The sequence below is a fragment of the Oncorhynchus gorbuscha genome, linkage group LG22 (assembly GCF_021184085.1).
Source record: "Oncorhynchus gorbuscha isolate QuinsamMale2020 ecotype Even-year linkage group LG22, OgorEven_v1.0, whole genome shotgun sequence".
NCBI classification, from domain to species: Eukaryota; Metazoa; Chordata; class Actinopteri; order Salmoniformes; family Salmonidae; genus Oncorhynchus; species Oncorhynchus gorbuscha.
In genome coordinates, this window is record NC_060194.1 from 50112592 (window position 1) to 50125217 (window position 12626).

The following is a 12626-nucleotide window of genomic DNA, read 5'->3' on the forward strand; positions in this document are numbered from 1 at the left end:
CACTGATTACCTAGGAGAGGAGAAACCACTCCCCCTTCAATACAGCCACTGATTACCAAGGAGAGGAGAAACCACTCTCCCTTCAATACAGCCACTGTGAGTGGCTTCTCCTCTCTAGAACCAGTCCTGGAGATATTAGGGGTCCTCTAGCTCTAGAACCAGTCCAGGAGATATCAGGAGTCCTCTAGCTCTAGAACCAGTCCTGGAGATATCAGGGGTCCTCTAGCTCTAGAACCAGTCCAGGAGATATCAGGAGTCCTCTAGCTCTAGAACCAGTCCTGGAGATATCAGGAGTCCTCTAGCTCTAGAACCAGTCCTGGAGATATCAGGAGTCCTCTAGCTCTAGAACCAGTCCTGGAGATATCAGGAGTCCTCTAGCTCTAGAACCAGTCCAGGAGATATCAGGAGTCCTCTAGCTCTAGAACCAGTCCTGGAGATATCAGGGGTCCTCTAGCTCTAGAACCAGTCCAGGAGATATCAGGAGTCCTCTAGCTCTAGAACCAGTCCTGGAGATATCAGGAGTCCTCTAGCTCTAGAACCAGTCCTGGAGATATCAGGAGTCCTCTAGCTCTAGAACCAGTCCAGGAGATATCAGGAGTCCTCTAGCTCTAGAACCAGTCCTGGAGATATCAGGGGTCCTCTAGCTCTAGAAGTAGTCCTGGAGATATCAGGGGTCCTCTAGCTCTAGAACCAGTCCTGGAGATATCAGGAGTCCTCTAGCTCTAGAACCAGTCCTGGAGATATCAGGGTCCTCTAGCTCTAGAACCAGTCCAGGAGATATCAGGAGTCCTCTAGCTCTAGAACCAGTCCTGGAGATGTCACGAGTCCTCTAGCTACAGCAGGTAGCCTAGTGGTTAGAGTGTTGGGCCTGAGCTGACAAGGGAAAAATATGTTGTTCTGTCAATGAGCAAGGCAGTTAACCCCTGTTCCCCACTGTTCCCCCTGTTCCCCCCTGTTCCCCACTGTTCCCCCCCGTTCCCCCCGTTCCCCACTGTTCCCCAGAGTTCCGTCCCCACTTCCCCCCCCTGTTCCCCACTCTTCCCCACTCTTCCCCACTGTTCCCCCTGTTCCCCACTGTTCCTCACTCTTCCCCCCTGTTCCCCACTGTTCCTCACTCTTCCCCACTCTTCCCCCTGTTCCCCACTGTTCCTCACTCTTCCCCACTCTTCCCCCCTGTTCCCCACTGTTCCTCACTCTTCCCCCCTGTTCCCCGCCATTTGGGACGGTAACAGTGTAATGTTAATGTACCTGCAATTGAAGCCCTTCTTCCTGGTGTGGGTTACCAGGTGTTTCTTTAACGAGTTGTGCCACTTGAAGTTCTTCCCACACTGTGGACATTCAAACTTCTGCGCCGCCGCTGCTTTGCTACCACAACACCGGTGACTGACCCGCTCTCTGACCGACCCAAAACTGCTTCCGCATTTAATACAGACATAGGCAGCGTTGGAGCACTGCGTTCGGCGGTGGGTGGACATCTCCGAGGACCTTCTGAAGGTCTTACCACACTGGGAACACTTGTAAGGGTTCTCCCCCGTGTGGAGTCTCTGGTGCTCCAGCATCTTATAGCGGTAAATGAAACAACGGCCGCACTGTGGACACCTGTGGGCCACGCGCTGCCGCGGCTGCTCCGGTGACACCCCGGACGAGGACGACAGGGTGCTCGAGGTGGATGTTGAGGTGGTGTCCTGGGCAGAGACTGAGGTGGAGGCTGAGGCAGCTTGTTGGCTGGCTGATGGTGCCGTGTTTTGGTCAGCAGTTTGAGGAGCAGTATTGGTGCTCAGGCAGTATTGGTGCTCCGTGTCTACTGCTTTCCTTCCTGCACTTTGTCTTTCCACATCTTTCTCCTTCACGTCCTTCTGGTTGTTCGTTCGTTGAGAACCTCCTTGGTTTTCTACTGAATCTGTTCCAATCATGTTTTGATCTATACTTGTTTTGGACTCAGCCCATTGGCCACTCAAATTGTCAGTCATAGTCCCCTGGTTATCTCTGACCTGCAGGGGCGGGTTCTCACAGTCAGGGAAGGCTTTGGATTCGCTGGCGCTGTGGTGCGAGGCATTGCCCAGTCTCAGTGAGGGAGGAAGGGATAAGGAGCAGAGGAGATGGTCCTCTATCTGTGAAGGAGCTGAACAGTGACAACAAGGACCAATGGAAAGAAGATGGGAAACAATTAGATCATTATATAGATTATTATATAGATTATTATATAGATTATTAGATAGATTATTAGATAGATTATTAGATAGATTATTAGATAGATTATTAGATAGATTATTAGATAGATCATTATATAGATCATTATATAGATTATTAGATAGATTATTAGATAGATTATTAGATAGATCATTAGATAGATCATTAGATAGATCATTATATAGATTATTATATAGATTATTATATAGATTATTATATAGATTATTATATAGATTATTATATAGATTATTATATAGATCATTAGATAGATATTATTATATAGATTATTATATAGATTATTATATAGATCATTAGATAGATTATTATATAGATTATTATATAGATCATTAGATAGATTATTAGATAGATTATTAGATGATTAAGATTATATTGGCGTTGCATTTAATCTACAGATTGTCAGACAGAGGATGTGTACCGGGCAGGGGTGTACCGGGCAGGGGGTGTACCGGGCAGGGGGTGTACCGGGCAGGGGGTGTACCGGGCGGGGTGTGTACCGGGCGGGGTGTGTACCGGGCGGGGTGTGTACCGGATGGGGTGTGTACCGGGCAGGGGGTGTACCGGGCGGGGTTTGTACCAGATGGGGTGTGTACCGGGCGGGGGTGTGTACCGGGCAGGGGGTGTACCGGGCGGGGGGTGTGTACCGGGCAGGGGTGTGTACCGGGTGGGGGGGTGTGTACCGGGCAGGGGGTGTGTGTACCGGGCAGGGGGTGTGTACCGGGCAGGGGGTGTACCGGGCAGGGGGTGTACCGGGCAGGGGGTGTACCGGGCAGGGGGTGTACCGGGCAGGGGGTGTACCGGGCAGGGGGTGTGTACCGGGGGGGGTGGGGGGGGGTGTACGGGGGGTGTGTGGCCGGGGGGGTGTACCGGGTGGGGGGGCACCGGGGGATGTGTACCGGGCAGGGGGTATACCGGGCAGGGGGGTGTACCGGGCAGGGGATGTGTACCGGGCAGGGGGGTATACCGGGCAGGGGGTGTACGGGTGGGGTGTGTGTGGGTGGGGGGGTGTACCGGGTGTGTACCGGGTGGGGGGGTGGTGGTGTGTACCGGGGGGGGGTGTGTACCGGGTGTGTGTACCGGGTGGGGGTGTGTGTACCAGGGGGTGGGGGGGGGGTGGGGGGTGTGTGTGTACCGGGGGGTGTACCGGGTGGGGGTGTGTGTACCGGGTGGGGGATGTGTACCGGGTGGGGGATGTGTACCGGTGGGGTGGGGTACCGGGTGGGGGATGTGTACCGGGTGGGGGGGGGTGTGTGTACCGGGTGGGGGGGTGTGTGTACCGGGTGGGGGGTGTGTGTACCGGGTGGGGGATGTGTACCAGGGGGTGGGTGGGGGTGTGTGTGTACCGGGTGGGGGATGTGATGTGGGTGGGGTGTGTGTACCGGGTGGGGGGCACCGGGTGGGGGGGGTGTACCGGGCAGGGGTGTGTGGGGGGTGTGTACCGGGTGGGGTGGGGGTGGGGGGGTGTGTACCGGGTGGGGTGGGTGTACCGGGTGGGGGTGTGTACGGGTGGGGCAGGGGGTGTACCGGGTGGGGGGGTGTGTACCGGGTGGGGTGGTGTACCGGGGTGGGGGGGTGTGTACCGGGTGGGGGATGTGTACCGGGTGGGGGATGTGTACCGGGTGGGGGATGTGTACCGGGTGGGGGGTGTGTACCGGGTGGGGGTGTACCGGGTGGGGTGGTGTGTGTGTACCGGGTGGGGACCGGGGGTGTACCGGGCAGGGTGTGTACCGGTGGGGGTGGGGGGTGTGTGTACCGGGTGGGGGGGTACCGGGTGGGGTGTGTGTGGTGGGGTGTGTGTGTACCGGGTGGGGGATGTGTACCGGGTGGGGGGGTGTGTACCGGGTGGGGGATGTGTACGGGTGGGGGTGAGGTGTGTGTGTACCGGGTGGGGGATGTGTACCGGGTGGGGGTGTGTGTACCGGTACCTGGTGGGGTGTGTGTGTACCGGGCAGGGGGTGTACCGGGCAGGGGGTGTACCGTGCAGGGGGTGTGTGTGTACCGGGTGGGGGGGGTGGTACAGGGTGGGGGATGTGTACCGGGTGGGGGATGTGTACCTAATGGCAGCGGATTCCCTCCATCAAAGGTGTCAAACTACTCCATGGTGGGCCCGGTCTTCCACTCCTCCCTCCCTACTCGATTGACCTATTAAGGTCACTGATTAGCCAACCTCACCTGCATGTCAAAATTCATTGGACACAAACTGAAAGGAAATAACAAAGACCAGCACAGTCAGCCCTCCATGGAATGAGTTTGACACCTCTTCCCTAGAGAGAACACTACTTTTAAGCAGAGGCGCTAAGGGAAGAGAGCCATTTGGAACTCAAACAAGAGACTTACCGCTCTTGGGCAGCTTGAGTTTCCCGTGGCACTGTGGGTTCTGTAGCAGGGACTTCAGATCCTCTGCATGGGAGACACTGCTCATGAAGTCCTTCAGGACAGATGGGGCACCACTGATCAACAGAGCAGTCTAGAGACAGCAGAGAGAACCGTGGTGAAAATGACAGTTATTGTGATGACGAAGATTTACATATATGCCATTTTCCTTAAATGTTTTACCTTCGTGAAACCAGTTTACTGTTCAGAACAAGAAATAGCTATTGTTTCTATCTAACTGTGGTTCTGGGTCAGCTCAGTGTGTCTGCACCTGTTTGAAGTCAGGGACAGGCAGCAGCTCCTCCAGTCTGGACAGCAAATGACACACCAGAGTCTGCAGCGCCGAGTCAAAGCTCGGTCCATACTCCACGGGGAACACAACCTATTGTACAAGGGAGATGTACAGCCTGTTGCAATAGTCTAAAACGGCATACATCCTTGTATTTAGGTTAACACTAAACACGAGGTCAACTTGATCTCATTATGTGCAGTGCATCAGTTGGGGATCTGTATCGGTGTGACTTGGAGAAGCATCATACCTTGAAGAAGTGTTCCCTCCTATCTGGGTCTTCCACTAGGCTCTATCTTACCTTGAAGAAGTGTTCCCTCCTATCTGGGTCTTCCACTAGGCTCTATCTTACCTTGAAGAAGTGTTCCCTCCTATCTGGGTCTTACCATCTGGGTCTTCCACTAGGCTCTATCTAGGCTTCTAGGCTCTATCTCACCTTGAAGAAGTGTTCCCTCCTATCTGGGTCTTCCACTAGGCTCTATCTCACCTTGAAGAAGTGTTCCCTCCTATCTGGGTCTCCACTAGGCTCTATCTCACCTTGAAGAAGTGTTCCCTCCTATCTGGGTAGGTGTTCCCTCCTATCTGGGTCTTCCACTAGGCTCTATCTTACCTTGAAGAAGTGTTCTGGGTCTTCCACTAGGCTCTATCTCACCTTGAAGAAGTGTTCCCTCCTATCTAGGTCTTCCACGAGGCTCTATCTTACCTTGAAGAAGTGTTCCCTTCTATCTGGGTCTTCCACTAGGCTCTATCTCACCTTGAAGAAGTGTTCCCTCCTATCTGGGTCTTCCACGAGGCTCTATCTTACCTTGAAGAAGTGTTCCCTCCTATCTGGGTCTTCCACTGGGCTCTATCTTACCTTGAAGAAGTGTTCCCTCCTATCTGGGTCTTCCACTAGGCTCTATCTTACCTTGAAGAAGTGTTCCCTCCTATCTGGGTCTTCCACTAGGCTCTATCTTACCTTGAAGAAGTGTTCCCTCCTATCTGGGTCTTCCACTAGGCTCTATCTCACCTTGAAGAAGTGTTCTGGGTCTTCCACTAGGCTCTATCTCACCTTGAAGAAGTGTTCCCTCCTATCTGGGTCTTCCACTAGGCTCTCTCTCACCTTGAAGAAGTGTTCCCTCCTATCTGGGTCTTCCACTAGGCTCTATCTTACCTTGAAGAAGTGTTCCCTCCTATCTGGGTCTTCCACTAGGCTCTATCTCACCTTGAAGAAGTGTTCTGGGTCTCTGGGTCTTCCACTAGGCTCTATCTTACCTTGAAGAAGTGTTCCCTCCTATCTGGGTCTTCCACGAGGCTCTATCTTACCTTGAAGAAGTGTTCCCTCCTATCTGGGTCTTCCACGAGGCTCTATCTTACCTTGAAGAAGTGTTCCCTCCTATCTGGGTCTTCCACTAGGCTCTATCTCACCTTGAAGAAGTGTTCCCTCCTATCTGGGTCTTCCACGAGGCTCTATCTTACCTTGAAGAAGTGTTCCCTCCTATCTGGGTCTTCCACTAGGCTCTCTCTCACCTTGAAGAAGTGTTCCCTCCTATCTGGGTCTTCCACTAGGCTCTATCTTACCTTGAAGAAGTGTTCCCTCCTATCTGGGTCTTCCACTGGGCTCTATCTTACCTTGAAGAAGTGTTCCCTCCTATCTGGGTCTTCCACTAGGCTCTATCTTACCTTGAAGAAGTGTTCCCTCCTATCTGGGTCTTCCACTAGGCTCTATCTCACCTTGAAGAAGTGTTCCCTCCTATCTGGGTCTTCCACTAGGCTCTATCTCACCTTGAAGAAGTGTTCCCTCCTATCTGGGTCTTCCACGAGGCTCTGGATCAGCTTCAGGAAGTTGGATTCAGCAAATTCAATTGCGGCATCGTTTGACTGCAACACATAAGTCCAGACAAACAAGCTGCACAGTGGCGGTTTCTAGGACACAGACTGACCCTCGTCCTGGAGAATCTCCTTTGAAAGTGCTTTTTAGGCTTAGTCTGTGTCAGGGAAACCGGCCCTTACTGCTTACTGTTTAAGAGGCGGGGCGGCAGGGTAGCCTAGTGGTTAGAGCATTGGACTAGTAACTGAAAGGTTGCAAGTTCAAATCCCGAGCTGACAAGGTACAATATCTGTCGTTCTGCCCCTGAACAGGCAGTTAACCCCTAGGCCGTCATTGAAAATAAGAATTTGTTCTTAACTGACTTGCCTAGTAAAATAAAGGTTAAAAAAAAAGAATTAAAAAAAAAAGAGAGCAGGCTTGTCAGAATTACGCACCAGTTGATTAAAACACTCACCTGTTTGAGACCAGATGCTGTGATTCTATCCAGGTGGGTTTGAACAGCCTTGAGGTCATCAGGATGTCCAGACCCTAATAGCTGTAGACTCACCTGAGACAAGAACCAAACAGTTACCAACTGTTACATGAATTCAACCCATATGTAGCCTCCAATCACACAACCTTAATAAACCATAAGTGATACTAGCAAGAGCAGTGGGTATTTCTTCTACCCGCAACAAGCAAACTTATATGTGCGACCTCCTATTTTTAGCCTCCAATCACAAACAGAACCTTCCAGGTGATTGGCCTGAGCAAACTGCTAATCTGGACCCCAGATTTAATTTGAGTGAGTTTGTTATTTAGGGTGCAAGCTCAGTGATTCTGCACTGAGCCTTGCTGAAACCTAGACTCTCAAAACATGCTGGGAATCTCTTACAATCTATCAGGAAGTCTCTTACCCGTCCTCTGAGTGCCAGGGTCAGCAGCCACCTCTGTCTGTTGGACAGGAGATCTGGAACCGCCTCTGTGACCATGGAAACAAACTCCTCCAATTTCCCATACTGACTTATGTTGCCCAGGCGCACCACCTGCCACATGAGTGCTGACATCATCCGGAGAGGAGGGACCAGGACACCCAGGGAGAGCAGAGGAAATGGGGGTTCTGCCAGGAGGGGGAAAGAGATGAGAGAGATGGAGAGGAATGAGGTTGGTTCACAATTAGAGGTCATCCGATTATGATTTTTCAAAGGCGATAACGATTATTGGAGAACAAAAAAAAGCAGATACCGATTAATCGGCCGATTGTTTTATATATATATATTTGTAATAATGACAATTACAACAATACTGAATGAACACTTATTTTAACTTAATATAATACATCAATAAAATCAATTTAGTCTCAAATAAATAATGAAAAATGTTCAATTTGGTTTAAATAATGCAAAAACAAAGTGTTGGAGAAGAAAGTACAAGTGCATATGTGCTATTCCATTCCGTATTTTATCTAACGGGTGGCGTCCCTAAGTCTAAATAATGTTGTTACATTATACAACCTTCAATGTTATGACATAATTATGTACAATTCTGACAAATGAATTACGGTCTTTGTTAGGAAGAAATGGTCTTCACACAGTTCGCAACGAGCCAGGCGGCCCAAACTGCTGCATATACCCTGACTCTGCTTGCACAGTACGCAAGAGAAGTGACACAATTTCCCTAGTTAAAATAAATTAATGTTAGCAGGCAATATTAACTAAATATGCAGGTTTAAGAATATGTACTTGTGTATTGATTTTAAGAAAGCCATTGATGGTTATGGTTAGGTACACATTGGTGCAACGACAGTGCTTTTTTCACGAATGCGCTTGTTAAATCATCATCATCACCCGTTTGGCGAAGTCGAACTAGGCTGTGATTCGATGATAAATTAACAGGCACCGCATTGATTATGTGCAACGCAGGACAAGCTAGTTAACCTAGTAATATCATCAACCATGTGTAGTTAACTAGGGATTATGATTGATTGATTTTTTATAAGATACGTTTAATGCTAGCTAGCAACTCACCTTGGCTCCTTGCTGCACTCTCGTACGCAGTTTCCTCATGGAGTGCAGTGTAATCGGCCATAATCGGTTTCCAAAAATGCTGATTACCGATTGTTATGAAAACTTGAAATCGGCCCTAATTAATCAGCAATTCCGATTAATCGGGCGACCTCTAGTTGACGCTCATCTTTTCACATTGGCACCCCAAAGCCTGCTGGGAGCATAGCCAATTGACAAATGCAAAAAAATGTGAAAGGATGACATTTTCCTACGATATCATGTTGGCAGAACATACTGTAGCGACATTTTCCCACGATATCATGTTGGCAGAACATACTGTAGCGACGTTTTCCTATGATATCATGTTGGCAGAACATACTGTAGTGACGTTTTCCTATGATATCATGTTGGCAGAACATACTGTAGCGACGTTTACCTATGATATCATGTTGGCAGAACATACTGTAGCGACGTTTTCCTATGATATCATGTTGGCAGAACATACTGTAGCGACGTTTTCCTATGATATCATGTTGGCAGAACATACTGTAGCGACGTTTTCCTATGATATCATGTTGGCAGAACATACTGTAGCGACATTTTCCTATGATATCATGTAGCGACAGTATGTTCTGCCAACATGATATCATAGGAAAACGTCATCCTGTCACATTTTATACGCGTTTATAAACACGGATAAATCGTTACCACTGTTGTTCAATGGAATATGCACGTTGCTGCTAACTGAAACCCTTTTGTCTTGAACAACACACATGTAGTTTGGCTACTGTAGCTAGCGAGAAGGGTGAAATTGCAGCCCATAATTGGGGGCGTTCCTGCATGTGGGCATTCCTGCAACTGCAGGAACCCCTCTCTATTCTTCTATTGGTCCATTTTTAAGCTAGGGCTCCGGTACAGAGGTGATGGTGCTCCAGTACAGAAGGAGGCAGTAATGTACCATAGCGTTGGATGCCAACAGACCCCACAGAAGAAGAAGAGGCGGGTGCTACAATGGTAGCTAACTAGCTAGGACAGTGTACTTCGCCCCCGCCCGCTGAGTGCCGGAGTCCTCCTATCTAGGGCAGTGTACTTCGCCCCCGCCCGCTGAGTGCCGGAGTCCTCCTAGCTAGGACAGTGTACTTCGCCCCCGCCTGCTAAGTGCCGGAGTCCTCCTAGCTAGGACAGTGTACTTCGCCCCGCCCGCCCACCGGAGTCCTCCTAGCTAGGATAGTGTCCTCCCCCGCCCACTGACTACCGGAGTCCTCCTAGCTAGGACAGTGTACTTCGCCCCACCCGCTGAGTGCCGGAGTCCTCCTAGCTAGGACAGTGTACTTCGCCCCCGCCCGCTGAGTGCCGGAGTCCTCCTAGCTAGGACAGTGTACTTCGCCCCCGCCTGCTAAGTGCCGGAGTCCTCCTAGCTAGGACAGTGTACTTCGCCCCGCCCGCTGAGTACCGGAGTCCTCCTAGCTAGGATAGTGTACTTCTCCCCCGCCCACTGAGTACCGGAGTCCTCCTAGCTAGGACAGTGTACTTCGCCCCGCCCGCTGAGTGCCGGAGTCCTCTTAGCTAGGACAGTGTACTTCGCCCCCGCCCGCTGAGTACAGGAGTCCTCCTAGCTAGGCAGTGTACTTCGCCCCCGCCCGCTAAGTGCCGGAGTCCTCCTAGCTAGGACAGTGTACTTCGCCCCGCCCGCTGAGTGCCGGAGTCCTCCTAGCTAGGACAGTGTACTTCGCCACCGCCCGCTAAGTGCCGGAGTCCTCCTAGCTAGGACAGTGTACTTCGCCCCGCCCGCTGAGTACCGGAGTCCTCCTAGCTAGGATAGTGTACTTCGCCCCGCCCGCTGAGTACCGGAGTCCTCCTAGCTAGGATAGTGTACTTCTCCCCCGCCCACTGAGTACCGGAGTCCTCCTAGCTAGGATAGTGTACTTCTCCCCCGCCCACTGAGTACCGGAGTCCTCCTAGCTAGGACAGTGTACTTCGCCTCCGCCCGCTGAGTACCGGAGTCCTCCTAGCTAGGACAGTGTACTTCGCCCCCGCCCGCTGAGTACCGGAGTCCTCCTAGCTAGGACGGTGTACTTCGCCCCCGCCCGCTGAGTACCGGAGTCCTCCTAGCTACTTCGCCCCGGACGGTCCTAGTAGGACGGTGTTCGCCCCCGCCCGCTGAGTGCCGGAGTCCTCCTAGCTAGGACGGTGTACTTCGCCCCCGCCCGCTGAGTACCGGAGTCCTCCTAGCTAGGACGGTGTACTTCGCCCCGCCCGCTGAGTACCGGAGTCCTCCTAGCTAGGACAGTGTACTTCGCTCCCGCCCGCTGAGTACCGGAGTCCTCCTAGCTAGGACAGTGTACTTCGCCCCCGCCCGCTGAGTACCGGAGTCCTCCTAGCTAGGACAGTGTACTTCGCCCCCGCCCGCTGAGTACCGGAGTCCTCCTAGCTAGGACAGTGTACTCCTCGCCCCCGCCCGCTGAGTACCGGAGTCCTCCTAGCTAGGACAGGACGCCCGTGTACCGGAGTCCTCCTAGCTAGGACGCCCCCGCCCGCTGAGTACCGGAGTCCTCCTAGCTAGGACAGTGTACTTCGCTCCCGCCCGCTGAGTACCGGAGTCCTCCTAGCTAGGACAGTGTCCTCCTAGCTTCACCCCCGCCCGCTGAGTACCGGAGTCCTCCTAGCTAGGACAGTGTACTTCGCCCCCGCCCGCTGAGTACCGGAGTCCTCCTAGCTAGGACAGTGTACTTCGCCCCCGCCCGCTGAGTACCGGAGTCCTCCTAGCTAGGACAGTGTACTTCGCTCCCGCCCGCTGAGTACCGGAGTCCTCCTAGCTAGGACAGTGTACTTCGCCCCCGCCCGCTGAGTGCCGGAGTCCTCCTAGCTAGGACAGTGTACTTCGCCCCCGCCCGCTGAGTACCGGAGTCCTCCTAGCTAGGACAGTGTACTTCGCCCCCGCCCGCTGAGTACCGGAGTCCTCCTAGCTAGGACAGTGTACTTCGCCCCCGCCCGCTGAGTGCCGGAGTCCTCCTAGCTAGGACAGTGTGTGTGTGCGTGTGTGTGTGTGTGTGTGTGTGTGGGGGGGGGGGCAGTAATCATGCAGGAACGCCCAAATTGTTGGCAGTAATCACACACTATTGTCACAGATAGAACAATGAGGCAGATATTTCACAGGATGTACAAATGTAAAGCGTCCTGTTGGCGTTTCCACTCACTACAAAATATGGTTCTAAGAGGAAGCCCAGTGGCTGGCAGTAGGGAACGATGAAGCGAGATTAATTATGGCCAACATTCTGCTAATTTTCTCATCGATAAAACATTTGGATCTCCATACAGTTTTGTGTTTCCAAAACTAAAATCTGTAACAAACTGATTTTTTGTAGACTTTACCCTTAGCTTTGCCAAAGTTTCAAAAAAATCTATATTTCCAAGGAGCGCAAGGACGAATTGAGTTACCGCACATGCGCACTTCACAGCGTAGGCGTTCCCTAACGGAAATATACAAATAAATGCTAGAATGCACCAATCGGATGTCAGTAGCTCGTCCTTGGCTCAGCCCACCTCCTTGCTTGTCCTGCCCATTATGATAAGTTTGCTCCCATTGGAAACAACAGGCTCTGGTCGATCTTGGGTTAGTTATAAAACCTATTGTAGCTAGCGGCTTGAGGGCCGAAGCAACTGATAGTTACCAAAAAAAACTATGCAATGTGTACATCAGCTAATACATACCCATATTTCACCTCCAAAGAACTTATTGCTTCGTATTTTTATGAAGAGAAAGGGAAGGAATGACTTATCCAAGAAATATACTAGCCAGTTAGCTATCCTAGCAGGCAAAGAAAACACCTTTTCGGCTTCTTCTTCATCGTCGGCGAAGAACGCGTACTTCCGTAAACGGTCCTGCTGCTTCATGTCAAAATAAAAGTCCCATGTTTCTTTAGGAGGTATTTTCTCTATGATAAAGAACATTTCTCCACCT

General features: G+C 51.4%; 1 protein-coding gene across 3 annotated transcripts in view; it reads right to left on the minus strand.

Moving 5' to 3' along the window:
* LOC124009241 (zinc finger protein ZFMSA12A-like) overlaps window positions 1–12626 on the minus strand; it is a 28769-nt gene that overhangs the window by 15278 nt on the left and 865 nt on the right. The window contains exons 1-7 of one of the 3 annotated variants that reach the window (XM_046320835.1): window positions 12377–12549; window positions 7577–7779; window positions 7135–7227; window positions 6635–6730; window positions 4853–4963; window positions 4546–4675; window positions 1249–2122 (exon numbers count right to left, since the gene is read on the minus strand). In XM_046320835.1, the coding sequence (XP_046176791.1) occupies window positions 1249–2122; window positions 4546–4675; window positions 4853–4963; window positions 6635–6730; window positions 7135–7227; window positions 7577–7779; window positions 12377–12380 (1511 nt within the window). In that variant the 5' untranslated portion in view covers window positions 12381–12549. Of the gene's footprint in view, window positions 1–1248; window positions 2123–4545; window positions 4676–4852; window positions 4964–6634; window positions 6731–7134; window positions 7228–7576; window positions 7780–8686; window positions 8840–12376; window positions 12550–12626 lie in introns of those variants that run through there. The other 2 variants (XM_046320834.1, XM_046320836.1) reach the window with 2 other exon arrangements.